Genomic DNA, 23922 nt, shown 5'->3' on the forward strand with positions numbered 1-23922 from the left:
AGAGGTGTGCGAATGGGTCAAGTGCAGTGTCTGTTGCTGGGGATGCGTAGCAGAAAGTGCGAGAGGGGATGATGTCAACAAAATCAAGGTCGAGAGAGAGCGGATCTATACACGATGCGCGAGAGGAATCGATACAATCACGACTAGGGCGAGGAGAGCGATAGGCTAGTCTGTTCGATAGGCGAGTTTGGTGCGCTGCGAGCGACTTGGACGACGCCGACGACCGCCGCGAGCGGACAAGGCGTCCTTCCCTGGTTTCCTCCCTCTGCAGGTGTCTTCGCGCCCGTCGCGATCTCGCACGACCCGTCCCCTCCGTCCTTCCCTGCAAGCGCCTCACACGCACTACTGCGCCTCCGTCGCTGCTCGCTACGCGACTCGACTCCGCCCTCGCTCCTGACCTCCTCGCACTCTTGCCACTTTCCAATCTTTCCACTCCAAACGCCCACCGCCTCCCTCACACCCTGCAACTCGATCCACTCCTTGATCGACAACTTCTCCACCGGTGCGTCGCCGCCTCGCTCGTACGCCTCTTTCGAGTAGGTCGGACAAGTCGTGGGTGGGTCGCGCGCGAAGGTGACGGACGGAGCGGAAGTTGAAGCTGTTGAGGCTGCAGAGGGCGAGAGGCGGCCGTTGCGGTCTTCCGAGACGGACGAGGTCGAGATGAAAGTTGTCGAGCAGGAGAGGGAGAGCGAGGCGCGAGAGAGGGGAGAGTTGCGCAGGCATGGTGCGCGCGGGGTGAGGGTCAAGTGGCAGGGTTCGCGCGCCGGGACGGGCAACTTCCACTCTTCAGCCGCGTCGACGTCCTCGGCGTTCTCGCTCGAGGCGTTCTCGTCCGAGTCGACAAAGACCTCGGGAGCTCCAGCTCCGTCGTTCGCCTGCGTCTCCTGCGCGACGTCTTCCGGTACGTCTTCCCACAACGCTCGTCGTGCCGCCGCGAGAGCCGGGTCTTCCCACCCGCCGCGCTTGGCCGCCCGCTCCCTCCGCTGCCGGTCATCGAGCCCGCTGCTCATGCTCAAGCTCCGCATGCCGTACTCGAGCGCGCCTGCGGCTCTTCGTTGAGCCAGCAGCGCTTCGGTGGGGTTGGTCGAGTAGTCAGAGACGAGCGAGTTGGCGAGCGACGAGAGCGGCGTCCCTCCCGTTACAGACCCGAACGAGCTGCCCGAGCCCTTCCTCGACGACCCCGCACTGCTGCTCGCCGCGTCCACTTCCTCCCTCAGTCGTCCCATCCCTCGCAAGCCCAACGCAGACGCGTTCGAGTACGGCAGCCGAACGTCCTCGGGTCTCGGGACGCTCGACGCGCGCTCAAAGTCGTCGTCGTCTGCGCACCCTCTTTGGGCGAGCCCGAGCCCGGGAGGGAGGTAGTCTGACGTCGATTGTGTGTCGGGCGAGACGGGGAAGCTAGACCGGCGGTACGAGGGCGGGAGAGAGGCCGTGTATGCGCTCGAGGAAGATGCGGGAGGATGGGCGCGCGATGTCGATGCCGCGCACCACGGGTCTGGCTGTGCGAGTGCTGCCATGCAGACTGGCTTGCTCGTGTGCTCGCTCTGTTGTAGCTGGTCGAGGGTGAGCGGTGTGTCGCGTGCTGAGGTCGAGGCGAGAAGATGACGGCGCGGGAGGCGAGGGTGGATGGGCTGCGGTGTAGGGTGGTTTGCGCGTGCTGTAGCCGTGTTTGCAGTCCAGCACGAGTCACTCTCGAGCTGTCGAGCGTGCTGCACCGTGTCAAGCCAGGTGGGATCGCAACAAAACGAGCAGCACGACCTGCTCTTTTCTCTCACTACAGACTGCCTCTTTCGCGTGCAAGGTTGCAAAGTATGGCTCGACGACGAGTGGGCGAGCGAATGCCGCATCAAGGCGAGACCGGCGTACGGAGGAAAGGAGCAGGACGCGAGGACGGGAGAGAAGAGAGGGCAACGGTGTTCGGCTGGGAGCAGTAGGAGTCTAAGACGCCCGTGCCCGACGAACAGAGCGTCGCAGAGAAGCAGGTGAGCTCGGCGAGAGCAAATCGCTACCCCTCTTGCGCGCAGAGCAGCGTCGCAGCGAAGGGAAGCAGCCGCGCGCGACCTCCTTCGCCTCGTCACAAGTCGTGCGCAAGCAGGCGCAGTGTCCCTACCGGAGTGTAGAGTCGTTGTCTGGTGTGGTACGGTCAAGCAAATCGACCCAGCGGGTATGGTCGGTCGAAGGAAAGGATCTGGCAGGGGGAGAGGGAGCAGCGACTAAAAACGGCTCCTCCTTGACCGGCCCCGCTCGTGACATCTCCGCTGATCTGAACCCGAGAAGCGTCAGCGCTAGAGCGCAACATCTGAGAGGCGTTGTGAGCAGTGTCGCGGGCGTGTTTCGAGGCAGGATGGTGCGAAGGTGAGCGGGCAGCTGCAGACAGTGGGGACGCCACGGGTAGACCGGACATCAACCTGCAAGCCATAGTAGCGAGGCGAGCGCCTCGCGCAAGCCTTCGGGCGAGACGAGGTGTGCGGCGGAGGACAATCTCGCTCCTCCTCTCCTTCCAACCACGAACCACACGCCGCTCACACCGCTTGCCCGGCTTTGTTCAGCGTTTCTACGGCTCTCACAGACTTGTATCGCTGCTCTGCCACGCCAGGAAGCCTTGCCCTTCCCTCAGACTTGTGAGTTTTTCTCATCGCTCGACGTCACTTCGGGAGCAGCAAGGTCGATGAGAACGCGGCAAGGGCGTTGGCGAGGCTATTGACAGGCGCAAGCAGTGCTCAAAAGACGGCTGAGAAGGTTACGGCACGCTCAACGCTTGCCTGTCTCGCAGACTCGCCTCCTCGACCTCGCACAGCCTCTCCTCCCCCTCGACTGTTCGCGTCGGACGCCTCCTTCTTTCGCTCTGGCGTACTTCAGACCCTCGACGTCCATTCTTCGAGCCATTCGGGCTACCTCGACACTTTCTCGCCCGACCTTTCTCCGCCTCGTCTCCTCCCCTCTTCGCCGCTCCATCATGTCGCTCACCGCCGACCTCCCCCACACACCAATCGCCACCGACCCCTCCCTGACCTTCCAACTCCTCTCAACCGCCCACTTCGCCGCCGTCGCGCACTCCCAACAACGTCGCAAATCGCCCTCCTCACCCGCCTACGTCCAACATCCCCTCCACGTGGCGGCGCTTCTTGCCTCCCCTGCGTCGAGTCTGCATCCCAATCCGCCCATCGAGGTGTTGCAGGCGGCGATGTTGCATGATGTGATTGAGGATACGGAGACGACGGTTCAGGAACTGAGAGAGCGGTTCGGGGATGTCGTGACGAATATTGGTGCGTCAAGCGAGTCCTGACGAGCGAGGTGATGTGCTGACAGGGTTCTGCGCAGTGCTCGAGTGCTCGGACGACAAGTCGCTGAGCAAGGAGGCGCGGAAACAGGCGCAGATCGACCACTCGCCTCACAAGTCGGACGAAGCGAGTGCGTTCTCGTCTCATTGACCTTACAGACAAGCCTTGATGCTCACAAGTATGCATGCCGCCGCAGAGCACGTCAAGCTCGCCGACAAGCTCTCGAACTTGACGGACTTGATGAGCGCGAAGGGGCGGCCAGCAGGGTGGTCGGTCCAGCGGATACAGGTGCGCCGAACCGCTTACAATCGATCTCGCTCCTCTTGCTAACGGCTCGCGGGTGCGCAGGAGTACTTCGTCTGGTCAAAACGGGTGACGGACAGTGCGTTCCCTCCTCTTCCAGACTTGATCCGCCCGAGCTGATTGTGAGGCACGCACAGGTTGCAAGCACGTCAACCCCGGCTTAGGGGAGAAGCTCGACGAGATCTACCGGAACGGGACGTTCGAGCTTGGCGGCAAGACGTACAAGTGCCATCCGGAGTGCGAATGAAGGCTTTCGCAACCTCAGTCCCAGTCTGTCTTCACTCTAATGGTCCAGGAATGAGCGAGACTTCACCACGGATGTATTGGCAACGCCACTACGACGCGATACGACCTCCGTCTTGCTCCTCTGCTCGACGGTCCCGACATTCTGATCCACTCATCCTACTCGTACATGTTCACCTGGCACTCGAGACGCAGAGCGGGCTTCCCGGTTCCGTCAGGGAACGCCGGCGCGCGCGACTGGACGTCGGAGAAATCCCAGTCCCCGAAGAACCTCCTGAACGTCGCATTCCAGCAGGGCTTCGAGAGGATCGCGGCGACTTGCTCTGTTGACGGCAAGTTGGTCGTTTCGCTGTTCGGGCCGTAGCCTGTGGCGGTGCCGGCACCGCGGAGGACCTTACCGAGCGAGGATCGGTACCGCAGATGCACGAACTCGGTCTGGGCTACGTTGAAGAACCAACCCTGGTCTTCGGCTCCAGCTTCTGCTTCCTCAGGATAGTCAATGTTGTATTCGGACAGTGGCCAGCGGTGCCACTTGACTGCGAGGTGATATTCGTGGAGGAAGAAATCGACAGGCCTCTGTGTGCCCTTCATGTGTCAGCTGCGCGCCCGTGTCAAGCTCGACGCCCTCACTTACCCAGTCATTGTAGATCTGCTCTACGACTGGCTCAGCGAGTTCGTAGTAGGCTCCGCAGTCCGGGTTTTTGTGGACGCTCGGGTGGTCGCCCCATCGAAGGCGAATGTCCGGCTGAGTCTTGGACTTGCAAGCGTCACACATTGTGCGAACGGTAATGTCGTCCATCTCGTCCCGGAACGATTCCCTCGCCGTGCTCCTGCAGGAGGAGATCAGGAGATCCCACAACTCGACGGGGAGGCGCGAGGCGGATCCGCCGCTCAGTGTGCCCTGCAGCCTGCGGACGCGCAACATGCGGAGGGCGTGGAGGGATCTGAAGAAGCAGACGGAGGTGCGCATGGCCGCATCAAGCTCAACTGCGAAGCAGTCGACGCCGAAAGAGAGCCACGCATCTGCGTGAGCTTCGCGCCCCATGCCGAGTGTGATAGACTGTAGGAAAGGTAAGCTCGCGCCCTGAAGGGCTGATGTAGGTCGGGAAGCTCGTCAAAGGAACGCGCGAAAGAGAGTGGGATTTGGTGCGGCGCGGAAGTGTCGGTGCGGAAGAAAGCGAGTGCCGCGGTGTGCTGCACCAGTGCGAGAGTGAGCGTTCCGACAAGTCTGACTGCTGGACGGAGGTCGAGTCAAGGCAAGAGGGAAGAATGGCGGAGGGCGAAGATTCGCGTCGTGGTCTGGTCCAGCGACATCCAGCGACAACTGTCGTTTCACACACTCCATCTCTTCTTCGCATACTGTCTATTTACTGGTTCTGTTGGAAGCAGACGCGGAAGGAAGTCATCCTAAGCTGACCTTCGCAACTCGTGGATGTTCGTCTCGCCTCATCTCTCGCACTCTCGCTGTCCCATCGAGTGTTCTGGCAGAGACGACAAATATTGCTTGAGACAGGACGAAGGAGCCTGACCCATTGTGACTTGCCGCTCCTCATCCCGACTCGCCCACGCAGCGGATGTGCAGCTGCGGCTCCCTCTCCTTCCAATCCGCACCCATCGGCCAGTCTGCAAAGAACCGGCGGTAGAGGCCTGCCAGGCGCTGGTCTCCTAGCAGCGCACACAGTTCCTCCCTTGTGAGCACCTGGCAGGTGCTGAATTCCCGCTCATCGTACCCGCACGAAGTGCTCACCTCATCTCCCCTCAGCTGCTCCACGACGGCGTAATTGTGGGGCTGTAGAAGCACTTGGGCGCGGACGTCCCATCGCTGTCTGTATCGCTGCTCACTCCGCTGGAGCTCCTCCTCGGTCTGGCGTCCAGGTACATAGTCAGGGACATGGTAGCACTGAGGGTATTTGTACCACTCAGTAGTGAGACCATAGGTGTTCAGGAAGGGAAGCACATCCTGGTGGTGGAGAGAATGTTAGCAGTGAGCTGTAGGAGGGCAAAGGCAGAACTTAACGCACGAGATGATAGATAGCCCCGATAGTTTCCTCAGCCTTGCGCTGACAACCTTGGCAGCCTGTCCAAGCCTCACTTGCGATATAGGGATGGTCGCGCCACCTGAGCAGTGCGCCCGACAGCAACTGTGTACGGCAGGCGCCGCAGGTTGCAGCGACAGTCAAGTCATGGACAGCCGCCTCCAGCATTGCTTGGGCTTCATGGTGCACCGCTTCGGCGAGCATGATCCAGAGCTCAGGAGGAAGACGGCTGGCGACTCCCCCATGGAGGGTGCCGTTCGCGCGACGGTGATGGATGAGGGAGAGGGTAATGAGCGGGCCCTGGAAAACGTCGTAGTAGAGTTTGGCGGCGAGGTAAAGCTGAGGCGGGTTGGCGTAAGCACCGTAGGCCAGCCAAGCGCTGGCCCAGTAGTCGCGTCCCATGGCCTCGGCGATAGAAGGGAGGGTGCAGGAAGGGATTGGAGGCGGGGCTTGTGAGCCAATGGGAGGCGGAGGTGGTGCGGTGGTGGAGGTAGTCAGAGCGCTTGCAGCAAGTTACACGTCCAGCTCAAGCGGTGGCGAGCTCGTGAGTGGTGCGGGAGGAGAGCAGCGAGAGACGAGGGGAGTGGGCAAGCCTCCCGGACTATCGCGGTCTCACCTGACGCGCGTCTTGAAGGTGAATATTTGTTAGCTGGTGTAGCACATACTTGAAGCGCACACGCCGTCAATAGCGACGACACAGAGCGCCTTCCTTCGTCTCGACCTTCCCAACCTCGACGACCTTGTTGCGACCAGGTATGAAATGGGTACTGACTTTGCTATTGACAGTTGACGGTAGTACGATACCCCTCAAGCGCTCCTTCGGCGGTCAGTTCCGCCCTCGAAGCGACCGTCTCAAGCGACTCCTCCCATCAATCCTCACAAGCGCTTTTCTCGCATCTCAACGCTTCAAGCACATCCTCCGACTCCTCCTATGCGACTGCTCACTTCTTCTCGGCGTAGAAGAAAGTCGCGCCGATGAGGTCGAGCTCATTGTCCTTGGCGAACTTGCCGACATCGAAGGAAGGGCGGTCGTCCGAGTCGTTCGGGAGCGTCGGGGTGTGGTCCCACGGCTGGGCATAGAGGAGGAAGCTGTGAGAGGGAGGGATTGGCGAAAGTGAGAGAATAACATCAGTCATGCTCAACCGAAAAACGGAGAAACGAGCGACTCACACGTAGCGGTGCGGTCCCGTACCCTGAGGCGGAGCCGGACCCATGTAGGTGGCGATGGTCGTGCCAGCCGCCTTGCCGGGGACGACGTCGGCGAGAACCCAGTGGCGGCTGCAGGACGAGAGCAACTCAGTTCCGTCCGGTTCCCTTCTCTCCCGCGTCCCGCCTTTGACTCTTTTCCGCTCGGCTCGTCTCGCTAATGAGCAAGGGCGGACTCACAAGGGCGCCCACTTCGGGTCATCGCGCGAAGGGGCGTCGGGGTCGGCAAGGACGATGGTGAACTTGGACTCTTTCCCCGGCGGAGCGTTGAACGAGACGGTCGGCTCGTCCTGCGTCTGGTCGATGGCGTACGTCGAGCCGACCACGACGTTGCCGAAGGAAGGGTAGGTCGCGTGGACGGTGACTTTGGGAGTGAACGAATTGGGGATGAGGGAGCTGCCGAGGAGGCCGCTCTTCTCGAGACTGCGCGAGGATAAGAGTGGAGACAGGGACGCAAAGAGTGCACATGAGGGTGTAGCGGAGTCGGACGAGGAGGAGAAGCGGGTCAGCAACGCAGGCCGGCGGAGGAGAGAGAAAGCGACGCACGCCTGCCTAACTCCCTCAACAGTCGAGCTCGAGTGTGTGTCTGCTGCCATTGCGTGTCGTCTGGTGTGGAGTAGCGATAGAGCTGTGAGAGCAGTGAGTGAGCGGAAGCAGAGGGAGGTCCGTCGGTTGCGTCAGGCCCTCGGTCGGAGGAAAGTCGCATCGAGAACTGTCAAGGCCCGCGCAAGGTTCGTATCGGACGCAAGACGTCGATTTCAGACGTTACAAGTGCTCGCCACACCTGAGCAGTCCTTCAACGGACGAGAAAGTCGACCTTCTCCTCCTCGTCGTGAGTGGGGCGCCATCGAAAAGCGAGACCGCGCTCTGCACGCTCTCTGTCGGTACAGACCGCACCGTAGCACGCTGGCATGACCCAGCGGGAGTTGCAAAGATCCGCAGGACCGCTACAAGCCCTCACAACCTCTCGCTGCCCTGCCCAAACAGCTTCTTCGCCGCCTCGATCCCTGCTGCGTAGTGGTGCAGTCGTGCGTCGACGGTGTATCCGAGCTCCTCGAATGCCTGAAGATGCGAATAGAGCTCGGCGACTGGGACGACACGAACGTCGATATGCTCGCCTGCGAGGAGGAGGAATGATCGTCAATTGTGATCTTGGCAGCGACTCCTCGTCTGGGACGCGGCAGTGAGCTGAAGAGTACGCACCCTCGTCAAGATGAGGCGTGGGCTCCTCCTCGCCTTCCTTCAGCTCGACTTGCAGCGTGACGAGCGACATGTTTGCCTTGCTCATGCCTGGTTGGTTCGCAAGCGGTTTCCGCACTACTCGTCAGCAGTCAGCCGTGTCACGGCTCATCTGAACGTGAGCTCATGAGGCGAGGACGCACCGGGATCACTGACAATCGTGCTTCCCACCTCGAGCACCTCGATGCGTCCCTCGAACTCCTTGCCGCCGTAGCCCGTCTCCTCGTACAGCTCCCGGATTGCCGACTTCTCCGGAGACTCGCCCTTGTCGATCAAGCCTGCGGGCAACTCGACGCAGATGTTGCGGATTGGCGGACGGTACTGGAGGATGCTGCGGGTCGATTAAGGTGTCAGTAGACGGGCGACGGGACAAATGCTCATCGCGACCCACATGGGAAGCGAGACAGGCTTGCTCGGGTGTCTGAGCAGTGCAGCGATCGCAACGGCGTCGATTCCTCCCTCCGAAGTCGTCTTACGAACGGCCATCTCCCACACTCGGTCCTTACCGTCCTCGTCCGTCCAGTCAATCTTCTCGAGTCCGATCCACTACGGAAGAAGCCTTCAATCAGTACACCGAGCCAGGTAGACAGACGAGACGAGCAGACGAGGCCAACACACCTTGCCCTCCTTCATCGGCTCCGAGTTGCGGATCTTGGCCTGACCCTGCGAGTAGGGTTTGACCTTTGGCAGCGAGGAAGAAGCCATTGTGCGGGTGTGCGTCGTTTGCGAACTGTTTCTGATGAAGGTGGGGCGGGGTCGAGAGAGAGGCGTGGATGAGAGCAGGCGCCTCCGTAGCATCAACGGGCAATCGATACAAGCTCAGAAACGTGTCCTAGCTGAGCACAGTCGACAGCGAGGGAGTGCAAGACGCCAACTCGTCCGTGACGTCTCTTCGACCGCGACTTGTCAGTCGACGTCCTCGAGCATCGCTGCTGGCAGTCACGATGGATGCTGAGATGGCTACTGGAGACTCACAGCAGGCCTCGCTAGTCACCCTCCCGCCAGAGCTGCTGCTCAGGACGTTCTCGCTCCTCGACCCTCAATCGCTCGTCCGCCTCTCGGCAACTTGTACCATTCTGCATGCGGTCGCGCGGTCAGAGACGCTGTGGAGGAGTATTGTGCAGACGGTCGTGCGGGAACACTGGATCGGCGAGGCAGGCGACGAGGCAGGCTTGTCCGCGAGGGAAGACAACGGGTCGACCTGGTTCAAGGCGGCCAGCTTCCTTCTTCCGCACGGGCAGAACTTGGGATACTTTGCGTCGTCGATCTCCTTCACGTGCGTGCGAGTCGCTCGCGAGAAAGGACCGCGCTGACCATTCTGTCCGGCGCAGTTCTCGCATTTCACGAGTCGGCATCCGATCTTCCCCTCTCGCTTCCGCCGACCGACCGCCTCGCTACACTATCGCTGCGACACAGATGATCCCTCGGAACCGCTACTCCACCGCGACACCTCCGCCTCCCAACTTCCTACCCTTCGGCGCCGTGCGCCCTCGTCCGGAGCAGAGCCTCCTGTTCATCTCGCCACAAGTCAACCCTTCGCATCCTTACGCCGGCGCGTCTATGGAACTCCTCGAGCCGACATACGACTTCGGCTCGCATACATTCGAGATCACGCCCGAGGAAGGAGCTTGTCTCTCCACTTTGCGTGCGCGGGCGGACGGTGCGCTTGCAGGGCAAGCTCCGCCTCAAGCGTCTTCGGTGCGACTTCGCCTCGCACTCGAACCGGTCAGGCGAAAGGTCGAGCGTCCGTCCGCCTCGTCGGCCGATTTGCCCGGGGGCGCGAACGACCAGCCTTGGGACCCGGCTGCACGAGTCGGCTTGCACCGCGAAGCCCTCTTCGCCCTCTTCAGCGGCCGACTGCCCGACCGCCCGTGGCCGACCGCTCAACTCGTCGGTCTCGAGGAACTCAACACGGCCGACTTGCTAGTCTGGCGGGCTGGACGGACTGATCCGCCTCGCCATATGATCAAGCTCGGTGACGGGGCGTTCCGAGGCTTGAAGGACTGGCTCAGATCGCCTGATGGAGCGGAGCTTCCGTTGGCCGAGGTCGTCCAGCCTGCGGACGAGGCAAGTGGAGAAGATGACGAGGCTTTCGTAACGGGCTTCCGCATCCGCGCGAAACGGACGCCGAAGCATCCTCCGACAAGTGACCAGGCGCGCGGCGAGACGTCGTCCAGTGCAGGGACGAGTGAGAGGTGGTCGAACGGGACGGCGACGACCAGGCGGCGAGGCGTAGGAGCGAATGGCGGGATGGCGGTGCTGTGGCACGGACGGGAGCAGGACCCGGAGGAGACTAGGCGGCCGATCACCATCTTGCGAGCGGGCGACGAAGCGGAAGGCGTGCGTCAGGCTCGCTTCTTCAAATGGCTTCCGTCGCTGATACAGACTCTCTCGCAGGGGTTCGTCTTGCGACTACCCGGCTCGCCACCGCAGCCAGTCTCTCCACCCCTTCCTTCTGCCGACGATGCGGGAGCATCCGCCTCGACTGACGACCAGCTCGCGGACGCTGTCGACGCGTCGAGCGAGGCGTTCTTCCCCGTCAAAGCGCCCGCCAGGCCCTTGCGCTGGATTGACGAGTCCCACGCCGACGAGCACGGCGATATTCCCGCGCGATCTCTCGAGGGCTTGTGGTGCGTGTCGGACGGCTATCGTTCTCGAAGCTCTTGCTGACTTGGGCTTGCAGGGTCGGTACTTACTCGGCCCACGGCCTCGAGTTCATCTATATTACTGTCGGTATCGCCGAGTTTCCGCGACAGGAGGATGCGGACAGCAGCGACAGCGAGAATGAATACGCAGCTGCGCCGTCTTATCACTACGTTATACAGGCGACGAAGGCCACGGGCGATGCTAACGTCCCCAGCGGACAGGTGCGTGGTTCTCCCGTTCAAGTCCGCCAATCTATGGTTGACGATCTTTGCTCGCAGCCGTCCTGGATTGCTATTCTCCCTCCCACCTCCGCCGACATTCTCCTCGATTCCTCCGCTCCCCCCATCGTCCCGACCATCTCGTCAACCAAGTTCCGCGATTTCTCTTCCCTCGACCCGTCTTCTCCCGCGTATACGTCCCTGAACAACGGTCTTGGGCCCGACTGGGACGAAGGCGTCGTGCAAGGCTACGGCCGACTCGCTCTGACCGGCTACACCAGCCCGAGCTGGAGTCCGGCAAGGGTCAGGTTCTTCAAGAGCGAGCCGAGACTCCCGCCGCCACCTGAGCTGGCCGAGACGGCGCAGGAGAAGGTCATCGAGAGCGTCGAGGAGATCCAGATTCACTGGCTCGAGTTGAGCGCCGTATCGACCTTCCGGCGCGTGCGTATTTAGCCGCAAACTCCATATCGCATCGTACGGAATGAACAGGGCAAAGGGATAGAAGCTGGTTGCATATCGAAGTACAGAACGAGAGAGACGATCAAGAAGAGGCTGCGAGTGAAGAGTGAGAGAAGAAGCGTCTACAGCGTTGCTGCCTTGTCCCGCACGGCCTGCACCAGGTTCTGCGCCGCCGCCGCGTTGGCCGTCTGTTCCGAGCGAAGTCAGCGACGAGCTTGTGGGCGAAGGAGGAGAGATACGCACCCGCAACATGTAGCTCGTCGGTCCGTCGCCTGTAATGACCGTGAAGCGCACGTACTTCTCGTTGCTGACGTCGATGACGAACTCGCGGAACAACGGCGCGTTGAGCAGTAGGCGGTGGGTAGCGTCCGCGCGCATGACTGCGCACGCAATGGATCAGGACGGACGAATCAACGAAAGTAGCGAACAGTTGCGCACCTAGTCGAGCGCTGTGCTTGCCCTCCTTCTTCGTCTGGTTCACCTTGAACGGCCCGGTCCCCCTCTCGACCCAGTTGCCCTCGTGCATCGCAAACAGCTTGCACCGGACGCTGTGCACGGTCTCCTCATCCTCCTCGCCCGTCACGACCTCCTGCTCGGTGTAGACGCGCTTCTCCTCAGTATCGGCAGGCGCGGGCGACGCGGACGACGACGTCGCGCCAGAGTCGGATGAGGGAACGGCGGTGAAAGCCGACGGCGTAGCTGAAAACGCACTGAAGGCAGACGAGGCGCTCGACTTGCCGGCAGCGGCGAACCCGCTTGTCGAGGCGAAGGCAGAGAAAGGTGACGCCGCGGCGAGGTTGGTCGTCGGTGCTGCCTTGGTGAAGGGCGTCGAAGTCGATGCGACGGCGACAGGCTCAGTCAAAGCGGGCTTGTCGGTCGTGGAGGCGGGAGGAACAGCTGGAGGAATGGACGAGGCGGCGAAAGGAGCGGCCGAGAACGTCGACTTCGTCTTCGGCTTCTGCTGCTCTGCAGATGGCTTTGCAAGCGCCGGAACGGAAGCGAGAGGAGAAGAGGTAGAGGCGAATGCGGCGAAGGGTGAGGCGGTCGAGGAGTAGCTTGAGAAGGACTAGGAAGCCAAAACGTCAGTTGCGCGGGCACACAGGCATGCGAAACGACTCACAGCTTGGTCCGACGTGTTTGGCTTTGGTGTCGGTGCGGGCGTCGGTTCCGGAACCTCCTTGGCAGATTCCGCGACCTCGCTGGCGGCGTCGGCGATCTTCTCGTCTTTTGCCTGGACTATCGCAGCCGACTCCGCCACCTCGGCCGCCGTGTCCGCAACCTCCTTCGACGCGCCCTTTCCGATCCCCTCCATGTCGTCCTGCTCCTTGCGCTCGTCCTGCTGCGCAAGTTGTTCCGCAGACTTGCCGACGTCAGCCGCAACCTCCGCGATCTCGACGTCCTTCGTCTCCTTCGCTTCCTGCTCGTTGCCGAGCTTGGCAGCGGAGGCCGAGACCTCGTCCGCAACCTCGGCAATCTCGACGTCCTGTGTCGAACCCTCCTCAATCTCGCCGGTCTGGCCGGGCGGCTTCATCGCCGCAACGCGCTCGCGCAGCTTCTTCGTATCCTTGCCTTCCGTCGCAGGCGGTTTGGTTGGGCTGACGTCCTGCGACGGAGTTGACGGACGAGAGTTGGAAGCCTCGCCGGCGGGAGGTGGGGTCGCAGACCGCTCATTGTCCGAACCGCCTTCTTCTCCTTCCTCGACACGGCTGTAGAACGGAACCAGATATCAGCGGTCAGACGATCTTGCCTTACAAGCGCAAGAGGGATAAGGGTGTCGCGGAAGCAGGACGCACCCCTTCTTCGCGAGCGGCGTCATGCTGGACGGGCCCTTCCCCTCGTCTCCATCACCCTGCGAGCAGACAGAAAGCTGTCAGCTCACGAAGCATCACACGCAGCGCGAGACGGGAGAGCAAGGACGGTTGACGACCGATGTCAACGGACAAGGCGTCCACGAGCGGCTCACCTTGGGCGTGCCGGGATCCACCGCTGCACGAGGTCGCTTCTGCCGTGTCCGTTCTGCATAGTGCATGGTCAGCGAAGGCACACGAGCGGTGTGAGAGGGGACGAACCCGTTGTGGGAGTGACGGCGGGAAGACTGGCTTCGACGGGCGTGGCGGTCGAACTGGGCTTGTCGTTGGGACTCTCGCTAACCATTGCTGAATCAAGCAGTGCAGCAAGCGCGACAGCAAGCGCGAGCGAGTGGTGAGCGTGAGGACGAACCTCCGTCACCTGGACCAACGACGATGGCACTCGACAACTCGCGAAGTCCTTGCAGAGCAGTCGATGCGCACAGTGATGATATAACAGGGACGGCAACGGAAAAAGCTACAGAAACGGTGGCAATCTAGGAGAGGAGAAGAAACGCTCCGCCTAACTCTCGAAGAACGACAGGTCGTCGAGCGAGAGGGGGCCTGACGTGGAGCGCTGAGGTGGAGCAGGGGAGGGAGACTTGGCGCCGGCGGAAGAGGCGGGCGAGGGAGCGAGTGGTGCAGCCTGGAGGGGAGTGCCGACTCGCTGAGTCACCGCTGGCGGTGGCGGAAGGACATGTCCGCGAGTCGACGCGAGAGGCTGAGAGGGCGGAGGAGGAGGAGCGAGGGGCATGATGGGTGTCGTCGCACGACTTGCACCGCTCGCAGATGCGGGTGAAGCGGTCGACGTGCGGACTGGCGGCGAGATCGTCATTCGAGGCGGCGGCGATTTTGTCGACGTCGTACGGATAGGCTGAGTAGGTGCAGATGGAAGAAGAGTCGAGGCTGGCTTGTTTTGCCGAGGCGTCGGCGCGACAACCTTGACCGCAGGTGGGGATACTGGCTTCGAGGTGGATGCGACGACCGAGTTGAAGAAGTCGTCGAACGAGTCTTCGGGTTCGTTGGCAGATGTGGCTGGAGCAAGAGGAGGAGAGGCAGGGAAGGAGGCGACTGAGGAGGTTCGGCGGTTGTGCGTGGGAGGCTGGACAGCTGGGCGGGATGGCGGAATGGCCGTTTGGCTAGGCGGAGGCTGAAGCGGAGGGGCGGCAGCGTGCGTTGCGCGATGAGGGGCGGATGGCGCAGGTAGGGCGCCGAAGCTGTCGCTGAGAGGGTCGAACGGATCGAACGTTTTGGATATGCCGCTTCTTGCAGAAGGCCGGACAGGTGCATCCGCCAGCGCGCCGATGAGACCGCCGAAGTCGTCCTCTGGCGGTGCAGATGGGACAGCCGCTGCCGACTTGCTTCGCAGACCGAACAAACCGCCGCGTGGAGTCGCGTCCTCTTCCTCATGCTTCTGCCGCACCTGGAGTGTGACCCGGCCGATCTCGCCGTTCGCGAGCGCGTCAAAATCGTCCGCTCGGAAAGCAGGCGGCTGTTGTTCGCTGCTGTTGCGAGGCGACGGCGTCTGTCGAGCATCGGAGCTTCCTTCCGTCGGTGCAGACGCCGGTCGTTTCAGCCGGCTCAGGAAGCGGCCGATAGCACCTTGCTGCGGCTCAGGCGAATCGACGCGTCCTGACTCGCCCTGTTGGACCTCCTCGACGCCGATTGTGTTTGGGTCGTCCTCCTCCTTTGGCTCAGGCTTCTTCGCCTCCTCCTTCTTGGCGCCCGACCTACTCCACCAGCTCTTTCCCGCAGCCCGCTCCTCCGACGTTCGCGCAGGTGACTCACCCCTCCCTTCATCCTGCGAGCTGCGCGCCGAAGCCGTCCGCCCGATCGCAGCAACGCCTCGAGCGGCAGAGTTGGAAGCGTCCTTGACGACCTCAGTCGACTTTGCAGCCGCATCTTCTGCTCCTTTGCGGAAGCTGCGGAACATCGACGTGATGCCGCCATTAGCAGCCGGTCGTTCTGGGCTGCAACGGACACCGCAGTCAGCACTCCGTCCGGAACGACGGTGAAGACGGCTCCAAGTCACTTCTCCGCGCCGTCCTGCTTTGAAGTCTCGGCGTTGTCCGCCGGCTTCTGCGAGAATGACAAGGCTGTCAGTTCGGATTCGTTGCGAGGCAGAGGAGTGCAACGAACCTCAGGCGTCGGCTCAATCCCTGCGGCAGCCAGCTCGGCCAGTCGTTCCTTCTCGCGCGCTTCTGCCTCTATCCGCAGCCGCTCCTCCCATCCTTGCGAACTACCCCATGCATCTTCTCCCGCCTCGGCCTGCTTCGCCAACTCGACACTCTCCCGTCTCCGCTTCGCCGATGCAAAGACTTCGTCGACGGTAGGAAGGGGCGGAGGGATATCCGACGGGTCCGCGTCTTCGGTCTCAACTCCCCAGCCCGAATCCCGCTCTTCAGGTTCAGGTGAAGGAGGAGAAGCGACTCGCAGACTGGCGATGGGAGGCAAGTCTGGAGAAGCACCGCCCCAGCCTCCGCCGTCGTCCTGCTCCTCGTTCGCACTGCCTATTGCGTCCTCAGACGGCCGTGAAGGCGAGGCAAAGACGGCGGAAGGCGAGGAGAGCGGTGGGAGGGGAGGCAAGTCGGCGGTCGAGTCGTCTGCTGCGGTGTCGAGAGGCGGCGATAGGGTCGCTAGCCGAGGTAGTTCTGGAGACTCGTTGTCCCAACTGCCGCTTGTACCAGCAAAGCCCGTCCCTCCGGAGATATCCTCCTCCACCTTCGGCACGTCCAAAGTGTCCAGCGACGGCAGACCCGCTGATCGAGTCGGGAGGACTGCGCCCGGGCTATCGTCTGCAGATGCACCCCATCCAGGCCCGTCGTCGTCCGCCCAAGTCGGTGCTGTTGGAAGCGGGAGCGATGATGTCGCGGAGAAGTTGAGGGGCGGTGAGCGTGGACGGGGGAGGCTGGACGCGAAGGAGTCGTCTGGAGCGCCCCATGGCGAGTCGTCCATCGCCTGTGGGAGCCGCCGAGCAAGCTCAAGCGAGAATTCACAGCGAGAAGCGAAGTGTTGAAGGGAAAGAGTCCCCTCGCACGGTTTGCACATATGTACTGGCGCGAACGGCGTCAATACGTTTCGTACGAGCTTGTAGATTACGCAGCATAGTGCGACTAAGGGCGCAGAAGGTATGGTGACAACAGAGGGGTATTCCGTTCCTCCTCCTCAAGCCTACCGCCGCATGGCGCAGTTCAGCGCCTCGACCAGGCGACTCTTCTCTTCCTCCGTGTTGTAATAGAAGAGATACTCGTCGTCGTCCCTGAGCGTGAGCTTGAACGAGTGCGGAACGAGTGCTTCTTCTGGGTTGTCGGTAATCTTGACGATGTGGTCGCCTGCGACCGTGTCGAGAGGCTGGTCCGCATCCTGTGAAGAATCCGCGTCAGTCACGGACAGTCAACAGAGGCAACTGCCGCGAACGTACCGCTTCGCCCTTGAACAGCTCGAGGCCCGACCCGCGAACCTGGAAGAAACGGCGTTTCCAGAGCTGCGTAACAAAGCACGCATTAGCCGGGTCCTATGCGATGAGCAGACAAACGAGCGCACCATGGACCCGCCACCTTGGACGTTGACCGTCCCGCTCAGCATGACGCCGCCCGAATCACGCGCCTGCACCAGCCGCTGCTTCCGCTCCTCGATCTCGCGCAGCCGCGCCTGTTCCCTCTGTCGCGCCTCCTCTTCCTCCCGCAGCTGTTTCTCAAGGCGCTGTCGCTCGATCAGCAGCCGCATCTCCTCTTCCGCCTTCCGCGTTCGCTCCTCCTCTTCCAGCCTCAACCGCTCCGCTTCGTCCGCCAGCCGCTGTTCCTCCGCTCTTCGTTCTTCCTCCGCAATCCTCGCCTCCTCAGCGAGCCGACGCTCCTCCTCCTGCCGTACCCGCTCCGCCTCAGCTTCGAGCCGCAAGCGCTCTTCCTCCTGCGCACGAAGCTCCTCCTCTTCTTCCGCCGCTCTTCGCCGCGCCTCCTCTTCCTCCACTCGCCGGCGCTCCAACTCCTCCTCGATCAGCCGACGATCCTCAGCCTCCTCTTCCGCCGTCCGTAAAGGCTCCTCCAACACCGCCGCCTCTTTCTCATGTGCGTCGCCGTCCGACATCTGCAACGCCTCTGTCCGACTCTGAATGTCCGATACCGGCAAATGTGTCTCTGGCACAGTGGTAGCTGCAGAGGGCGGCGGTGCACGCCTCATGCTCTGTTCCTCCTCAGCGACGTCTGTGGGAACTTCCTGAGCCGACAGGACAATGCTCGAGTCGGAGGGCGAGGCGACGAGCATCGCTGCTGCTGCCGATTCAAAGAGTCCTGGACTGCTGGCGGGCGAAGAGGCGAAGGTAGGAGGGGAAGCGGGCGGGACACTGAGGGAGTTTTGGGGCGGGGGGAGATTGCGTGTTGTTCGAGGCGAACTCGCGGTCGGGATGGAGGCGACTTCGGAGAGGGGGTGAGGGGCTGCCTGCGCTGGTGCGCTGGCTGGATGCGCGAGATGAGCAGGATAGCCGGAGGAGGGAGAGGCGGCAGGCGTGGTGTGTTCGGTTCGCGGTGGGACAGCGGTGTGCGGAGGATGAGTCGATAGGGTAGGTACGCCGAAGAGGCCGCGAGTGGGCGTTGCCGAGCGAGCTCGAGGGTCGCCGTTCGCGGATTCAGACGCATACGATGCCTCAGGAACAGACGGTCTCCGTCCAGCCGCCGGCTCAGGCGAGTGCTGCTGCGAGCGGGGTGAAGGGAGCTGCTGGATGGCTGGAGAAGCGTGCGCGGAGGGAGTCTGGTGGAAGAGGCGGATCGAGACGACTGAGGGTTCGAGGTCGGCGGGCGAGGCGAAAGTCAGGCTGCTGTAATGCGAGAAGTAGTTTGCAACTGTGCGTGCGTGCACAAGTGCTCGTGCTGCGTTACCGGCCAGGTCAGCTACTGACAGACGCCGCAAGAGGAGGAGGAGAAAGCGGACGGACCGCGCTTGACGCCGCCAACCTCGTGCGGGACCTGGCTCCACAGCAGAGTCCGACCCTCGACCTTCAACAACCCGTACAACACCTCGCCAGCGACCTGCGAAGTGAGGTCGTCAGCTCAGGTCCTCATCAGCTGGAAGGACAACAAGGGGCGCACCAGTCTCCCTCTCAGCTCTTCGAGCCCGCCGCTGCCCTTGGCCAGTAACGCAAGCTTGTTCTGAGCTCCACCATAGCCCAAGATCAGCCTGCAGGAGCGAGGGCGGTCAGCTTCCTCGCCGTCATGGAAGCCGAAGGTCACGCACCAGTCTACTCCAGCGCCCTCCGCGCTGAGCAGCGCCTCGTATGCTGTGCTGATTGCCGGATCAGACAAGTCCAGCGTCATTCGAAGCAACCCAGCCGAGCGAGGTGAGCGGTCGTGCAACAACCTGCTCGCGCGACAGACGACCTCTGCGTCGACCGCTCAACTTGCAGAGACAAGGCTCGGAAGACGGCGCAAGAGCCTCAAACAGGGCTTGACTTACGCCCGGTAGTCTAGCCTTTGCGACGCTTGCATTGCTCCTGCTCCTCTCCGTTCTCTCCGCCTTGCGCTACGTGACCACGCTACGCAGACTGTCCGTACATACGTCGAGATAGCCATACGTTCCTCGAGGAGTCGCCGGAGCAGCCTACAAGCGCGCCTTCCTCGGCTGGGACAGAGCGGGCGGGTCCTGCCACACCGGTTCTCGCTTCTGCAGACGCCGCCGGACAAGCAAGTCAGTTGCGGTCTTCGCCTGACATAAAGTAATAGGCGCACCTCGACAAACGATCGCAAGCCTTCCTGGATGTTGGCCCCACGATAGAGTTTCTGGCTCTGTTCCGTGTCAAGACTCGCATAAACGATGTCTCCAACGCCCATGCCCGTCTTGTGCATGTTGATCTGTTCTTTCGTGACCCAAACAGCTTCAGGCGACGCGTCGGTGATCTGCTTGGCCCACTTGAGCGCGGTGGGGAGGACTTGGTCGGCTGGAACGACTTCGGTGAAAATATGCGTTTCGAGAACGCGCTGAGGGATTGGGTTGCCCGTGAGGAGGTAAGGGACGAGTTGAGGGGAGTGCCAGAACGCGTTGGGAATGCCGCCGACACCGGCGACAACGCCTGTCATTTGCGAAGAGTCAGTCGGAGCAGAGACGCGGGAAAGGGGCAGCAAGCGCACCTCGCTTGACTTCGGGGAAGCCAACCTTGCCGCCCTTGCAGCCGATGACGATGTCTGCCAAAACGTACGCCCTCAGCTTCCAATGTCAGAGCGAGAGCCTCGGAAAGAGCGCGACGAACCAGCATTGACCACGATCTCGGCGCCTCCACCGAACGCAAAGCCGTTCAAGGCGCAGATGAACGTCTTCTTGGTCCTACGACGAGCAAGCGAGCCGAACCCGTGCGGGTTCTTGCGAATGTTGCCGTCGGGTGCGTCGTTCGTCCCGGCTGTCTTTTGCCAGTTCTTCAAGTCCTGCGGGCGCGATTCTCGGGTTAGCGGGGTTCGCCCTGATTGCAGGGATATGAAGCGCACCTGACCCGCGCAGAAAGCTCTCCCCGTGCCCGTAACAATCAAGACCCAAAGCGACGTCTGTTCCTCGAACCAGTCGAGCATCTGCAGACGTCGTCAACACTCAGCGCGTCCTTCACTGCAAGTACCCCGGCATTCCCACCTTGCACAAGTCGGCCTCGAGCGCATCAGTCATGGCATTGAGCGCTTCGGGGCGGTTCAAGCGGAGCTGGAGGACTTTGGGCGCAGGGTACGAGACGACGAGGTGCGGGCCGACGGGTGGGTGCTGGGGGTGTACCATGACGTGTGTTGAAGCTCAGCGAGTGCTGGTAAGGCTTTGTGAGAAGAGCGAGCGAGGAGAAGGAGGCCAAGCGAGGACGAGTTGCCCCACATCTTCTTCCTCGAGCCGGGCCCGGTCAGTGAGCCGGGTCGAAGTCAGCTTGGTAAGCAGCAGCAAGGTAGTGAGTGTTGTCGAAAACTGCAATTCATGTTGTGAAGCAAGGAGCGAAGCGAGCGAATGCGAAGCGGAGACGGAGGCGCAGGTTGAGAAGGTCGTTATGAACAGCTCTTGCAAAACGAAGTCTACAGACAACAAACAACAGCCTAGAGTCTACCGAGGAGTAAGTACAACCGTCGCCGTCTTGCCGCTCTCCGTCGTCTGCACCCGGACCGTCCCCTTCCCGTCATCAACCGCCTGGACTCCCTCGCCCTTGACCGCAACTTGCACCCCTCCCTCGGGTCTATACATCCGTCGCAAGTCGTACGCAATCTCGAAGGTTTCGCCGATCTGTTGGCCGGTCGTGACGGTGCACTGGTATTCGCGGATCGGAGGAGATTTGAAGGTTTCCTTCTGGAAGATCGTGCTCGGCTCGTCGGGGGTGTGTCGGATGTAGGGTGCGTAGCCGTCTGTACACAGTGTCATCAGCACGCGCGTCCGAGGTAGGGAACGGAGTCAAGGGCGCACATTCGTAGAAGGTATCTCTGGCTCGTCCCGTGCAGAGCGGCGTCTCGGTCGTCGCCATCGACACGAGCGCGTTCGGGATCATGCCGCCCAGGCCAATGCGGAAGATGTAGCTGCCGGAGCGACGGAGGCGCGTCAGTAGAGTGGAAGGCGACGGACGAGAGGCGTCAACCTACGTGACCTTCAAGTCCTCCCCTTGTGGTCTGCGGACGGGGGCCACGTTAGCAGCGAGCTGTGCGAGGATAAGAAACCTGAACTCACTCAAAGTGCCACCCGCTCAAGTCTAGGGTCGCCCTCCGCATCCCCGCCTGTTCTGGCGCAACATCCGTCTCAACACTCTTCTGCACAATCATGCACGACCCATCCCGCTCCACATAGTCCTTCTGCACACCGACGATATCCCTCGGCGAGGCGATGAACCGCTTGCCCTTGGTCACGGCGTAGAAGAGGACTTCGTTGCGCGAGAATCGTTGGAGCATGCAGCCTTGTTCGGTTCGGGGGTCCCAGAGTTTGCGCATGCCCGGCATTTGAACGACGCCGGCGAGGAACTGCCGATGTGAGCTGGGTTAGCGAGGCAATGAAGATGAGGGGACGAGCGAAACGAACGGCATAGGGCGACGCATTCTTGACGATCGTCTCGCCGCGAACGCAGGGAATGGGGTCTGCGGGCAGAGAGTCGTTTAGTACTTCACGTGGCCAGTGCGGCGAGACCTTTCGAGGCTCACTGTTGTCCTGCGATGGGGAAGACCGAATGAACGAGGCGAAGGATGGTTGGAAGAGGATCCCGGACTCACGTCGTCATACTTGCGCCAAAGCTTGACGCCCTGCTTCTCTCCCATCGGTTTCCACCCGCTGTAGTCGCCCAGTTCACGTAGGAAGCGTTCCCTCGTCCCCTCGATCTCGCTGTTCCAAGGCGAGCGCGACGGGTACTCGGGCACAGCAGGGAGGGCAGGTTCTTCGAGAGCCATGATGGGCTGTGCGGGGCCAAGCAGGTACGCTCTGAGTGGTCAAGGAGTAGCTGAGCAGGAGGAAGAGCTGGGTCGAGCTGGGCAAGGGCTTCGACGACTGATTCCGATAGAGACGACGTCGCGGGTTCGGCCTGGTCGTCCGGATCGCGCTCGGTTGAAGGAGACGTGCGCGCATCTTTGCCCTCTTTGGATCACGCGAAGGCCGCACGGCACTCAAGGGCAGGCGGATCGGACGCAGCAGACCACTGACACTGGGTCAAGGTCCGCTCGCTCGGTGCGGTGCGGTGGGTCCCGCCGTCGCGCGCCGTGTCCGGACGGACAGACAGACCGTGAACGGCATGTCAGCAAACCCTTGCGACCATGGAAGCGGCTCCTGAGCTGTCAGCAGCGGGTTGAGAGTGAGGAGGAGAGATGCTCGGAGATGACGAACTCCGAGCAATCTCCGAGCCGAACACTCCGGCGCATCGACGTCGTCCAGCTGCTCCCTCCTCTCCTCGACTGCTGCACCCGACTGCACACTCGCACAACCACAATGACCGCCGGAAACGTCCCCAAGACCCACCATGAGTACCGCGTCACCGGCGCCAGCAAGTCCTTCGACTCGCTCCAGTTGAAGGAAGGCGTCGAGACAAAAGCGCCCAAGGCAGACGAGGTGCTCGTGCGCATGCATGCCGTCTCTCTCAACAACAGGGACCTCCAGGTGCGCACGCAAGGCCCACGGTGACCGTATCGACCGCGCTGACATCGTTCCTCCACTTGCTCCGCTCCGCTTCCTCGCTCCTGGACTCGCCGTTGGTTCGCAGATCGCCAACGGAACCTACCCCTCGCCATTCGAGACCAACGTGCGTCGCGGCTCGCGCTTGACTCGCCAGCGTAACTGACGCTCCTCGTCTCGTCTTCGCAGATAATTCCCGTCTCTGACGGCGCAGGCGAGGTTGTCGCCGTTGGAGAGGGAGTCCAGAAGTGGAAGAATGGTGACAAGGTCATGGGGATTTTCACGCAGGTGCGCTTGAAGTTGAACTTGCGGAAAGAAGACTCACTGATCCTCTTTCGGATTCGCAGGACTTGATCAACGGTGCGTTCTCGTCGAATTCTGAGTGATCCTTCGTGCTCTAACAGTACTTTACCTTGCAGGCCAGCTCGACGACCCCTCGCTCTTCGCCGGCACCCTCGGCGGCGGCTGCGACGGCGTGCTCACCGAGTACCGCATCTTCCCCGCCCACGCACTCGTCCGCATGCCCGAGGGCTACAGCTACGAGGAGGCTGCGACGCTCCCTTGCGCGGCTGTGACGGTTTACAACGCCATCTTCGGCGGGAACCAGCCGCTCAAGCCGGGCGCGTTTGTCGTCTTGCAGGGCACGGGCGGCGTTTCCGTCTTTGGCGCTCAGGTGCGTCTCGCTCACATTTCATCCGGCAAGAGAAACGCTGACAAGAATTCCTCACAGCTCGTTGTAGCGGCCGGAGCAAACGCGATCATTACCTCTTCCTCGGACGACAAGCTCCAGCGGGTCTCGAATCACATCAGGAACTCGCACAACCACGGTGGCGCCGGCCGACTGTACACGATCAACTACAAGACGAATCCGGACTGGGAGAAGGAGGTGCTCAAGATAACGAAGGATGGGAGGGGTGCGGATAAGGTGGTCGAGATCGGTGGCGCGGGGACTTTGCAGAAGAGTTTGGCTTGCTTGAGGCAGGGTGGCGAGATTGACGAGTGCGTAAACCCGTCTCGGCCGTCTCGGGAAGCTCACTGACAGGCTGGGGCGCACAGCATTGGCTACCTCGCAGGCGGCGAGTCTGGCGGCGTGCAAGGCATTCTCGGCGGCATCCTCAGCAAAGCTGCGACGCTCCGCGGTATCCTCATCGGCAGCCGCAAGCACCTCGAAGACCTCGTCGACTTCCTTGAGACGGGCAAAATCCACCCCATCATCGACAGGACCTTCGGGTTCGAAGAGGCCAAGGAGGCGTATACATACATGAGCAAGGCGACGCTCGTAGGAAAGGTCGTCATCAAGGTGTGAGGGAGACGTAGATAGCTAGATGAAAAAGCAATAGCAGTATTCGAGCAG

General features: G+C 61.8%; 13 protein-coding genes across 13 annotated transcripts; 3 read left to right on the forward strand and 10 right to left on the reverse strand.

Annotated features, from left to right (window-relative positions):
• Positions 1-143: 143 nt before the first annotated feature.
• Positions 144-1517, reverse strand: RHTO_02507 (uncharacterized protein; the record flags this gene model as incomplete). Its single annotated transcript, XM_016416181.1, has 1 exon — positions 144-1517. The coding sequence occupies one exon, from the start codon at positions 1515-1517 to the stop codon at positions 144-146; it is 1374 nt and encodes a 457-aa protein (XP_016271678.1).
• Positions 1518-2956: 1439 nt separating this feature from the next.
• On the forward strand, positions 2957-3831 carry RHTO_02508 (HD domain containing protein; the record flags this gene model as incomplete). The annotated part of the gene is made up of 5 exons (XM_016416182.1): positions 2957-3266; positions 3322-3411; positions 3478-3569; positions 3630-3663; positions 3722-3831. The coding sequence occupies 5 exons, from the start codon at positions 2957-2959 to the stop codon at positions 3829-3831; spliced, it is 636 nt and encodes a 211-aa protein (XP_016271679.1).
• A 155-nt stretch (positions 3832-3986) lies between these two features.
• On the reverse strand, positions 3987-4872 carry RHTO_02509 (uncharacterized protein; the record flags this gene model as incomplete). Its single annotated transcript, XM_016416183.1, has 2 exons — positions 3987-4403; positions 4462-4872. 2 exons carry the CDS (start codon positions 4870-4872, stop codon positions 3987-3989), a joined length of 828 nt encoding a protein of 275 aa, XP_016271680.1.
• A 504-nt stretch (positions 4873-5376) lies between these two features.
• RHTO_02510 (uncharacterized protein) lies at positions 5377-6265 on the reverse strand (the record flags this gene model as incomplete). The annotated part of the gene is made up of 2 exons (XM_016416184.1): positions 5377-5787; positions 5849-6265. The coding sequence occupies 2 exons, from the start codon at positions 6263-6265 to the stop codon at positions 5377-5379; spliced, it is 828 nt and encodes a 275-aa protein (XP_016271681.1).
• A 539-nt stretch (positions 6266-6804) lies between these two features.
• On the reverse strand, positions 6805-7665 carry RHTO_02511 (phosphatidylethanolamine-binding protein; the record flags this gene model as incomplete). The annotated part of the gene is made up of 4 exons (XM_016416185.1): positions 6805-6952; positions 7034-7141; positions 7250-7492; positions 7616-7665. The coding sequence occupies 4 exons, from the start codon at positions 7663-7665 to the stop codon at positions 6805-6807; spliced, it is 549 nt and encodes a 182-aa protein (XP_016271682.1).
• A 361-nt stretch (positions 7666-8026) lies between these two features.
• On the reverse strand, positions 8027-9106 carry RHTO_02512 (ADP-ribose pyrophosphatase; the record flags this gene model as incomplete). Its single annotated transcript, XM_016416186.1, has 5 exons — positions 8027-8187; positions 8273-8359; positions 8452-8639; positions 8700-8854; positions 8927-9106. 5 exons carry the CDS (start codon positions 9104-9106, stop codon positions 8027-8029), a joined length of 771 nt encoding a protein of 256 aa, XP_016271683.1.
• A 146-nt stretch (positions 9107-9252) lies between these two features.
• Positions 9253-11625, forward strand: RHTO_02514 (F-box domain containing protein; the record flags this gene model as incomplete). Its single annotated transcript, XM_016416188.1, has 5 exons — positions 9253-9584; positions 9640-10648; positions 10706-10938; positions 10992-11175; positions 11233-11625. The coding sequence occupies 5 exons, from the start codon at positions 9253-9255 to the stop codon at positions 11623-11625; spliced, it is 2151 nt and encodes a 716-aa protein (XP_016271684.1).
• A 128-nt stretch (positions 11626-11753) lies between these two features.
• RHTO_02513 (nuclear protein export protein) lies at positions 11754-13785 on the reverse strand (the record flags this gene model as incomplete). The annotated part of the gene is made up of 7 exons (XM_016416187.1): positions 11754-11819; positions 11875-12011; positions 12070-12697; positions 12752-13337; positions 13425-13480; positions 13595-13647; positions 13701-13785. 7 exons carry the CDS (start codon positions 13783-13785, stop codon positions 11754-11756), a joined length of 1611 nt encoding a protein of 536 aa, XP_016271685.1.
• Positions 13786-14001: 216 nt separating this feature from the next.
• On the reverse strand, positions 14002-16433 carry RHTO_02515 (uncharacterized protein; the record flags this gene model as incomplete). The annotated part of the gene is made up of 3 exons (XM_016416189.1): positions 14002-15448; positions 15511-15557; positions 15618-16433. 3 exons carry the CDS (start codon positions 16431-16433, stop codon positions 14002-14004), a joined length of 2310 nt encoding a protein of 769 aa, XP_016271686.1.
• A 216-nt stretch (positions 16434-16649) lies between these two features.
• Positions 16650-18787, reverse strand: RHTO_02516 (Pleckstrin-like domain-containing protein; the record flags this gene model as incomplete). Its single annotated transcript, XM_016416190.1, has 6 exons — positions 16650-16841; positions 16900-16962; positions 17022-18343; positions 18409-18502; positions 18563-18650; positions 18708-18787. The coding sequence occupies 6 exons, from the start codon at positions 18785-18787 to the stop codon at positions 16650-16652; spliced, it is 1839 nt and encodes a 612-aa protein (XP_016271687.1).
• A 283-nt stretch (positions 18788-19070) lies between these two features.
• RHTO_02517 (enoyl-CoA hydratase) lies at positions 19071-20225 on the reverse strand (the record flags this gene model as incomplete). The annotated part of the gene is made up of 6 exons (XM_016416191.1): positions 19071-19133; positions 19199-19539; positions 19598-19651; positions 19717-19888; positions 19949-20029; positions 20088-20225. The coding sequence occupies 6 exons, from the start codon at positions 20223-20225 to the stop codon at positions 19071-19073; spliced, it is 849 nt and encodes a 282-aa protein (XP_016271688.1).
• Positions 20226-20534: 309 nt separating this feature from the next.
• On the reverse strand, positions 20535-21853 carry RHTO_02518 (START domain containing protein; the record flags this gene model as incomplete). The annotated part of the gene is made up of 7 exons (XM_016416192.1): positions 20535-20830; positions 20889-20998; positions 21062-21088; positions 21147-21433; positions 21492-21547; positions 21611-21617; positions 21680-21853. 7 exons carry the CDS (start codon positions 21851-21853, stop codon positions 20535-20537), a joined length of 957 nt encoding a protein of 318 aa, XP_016271689.1.
• Positions 21854-22385: 532 nt separating this feature from the next.
• RHTO_02519 (alcohol dehydrogenase) lies at positions 22386-23874 on the forward strand (the record flags this gene model as incomplete). The annotated part of the gene is made up of 7 exons (XM_016416193.1): positions 22386-22553; positions 22657-22695; positions 22758-22856; positions 22916-22928; positions 22988-23241; positions 23299-23567; positions 23625-23874. 7 exons carry the CDS (start codon positions 22386-22388, stop codon positions 23872-23874), a joined length of 1092 nt encoding a protein of 363 aa, XP_016271690.1.
• Between the last annotated feature and the right edge of the window lie 48 nt (positions 23875-23922).

This window comes from Rhodotorula toruloides (genome assembly GCF_000320785.1).
Source record: "Rhodotorula toruloides NP11 unplaced genomic scaffold Scaffold19, whole genome shotgun sequence".
Lineage (NCBI taxonomy): Eukaryota > Fungi > Basidiomycota > Microbotryomycetes > Sporidiobolales > Sporidiobolaceae > Rhodotorula > Rhodotorula toruloides.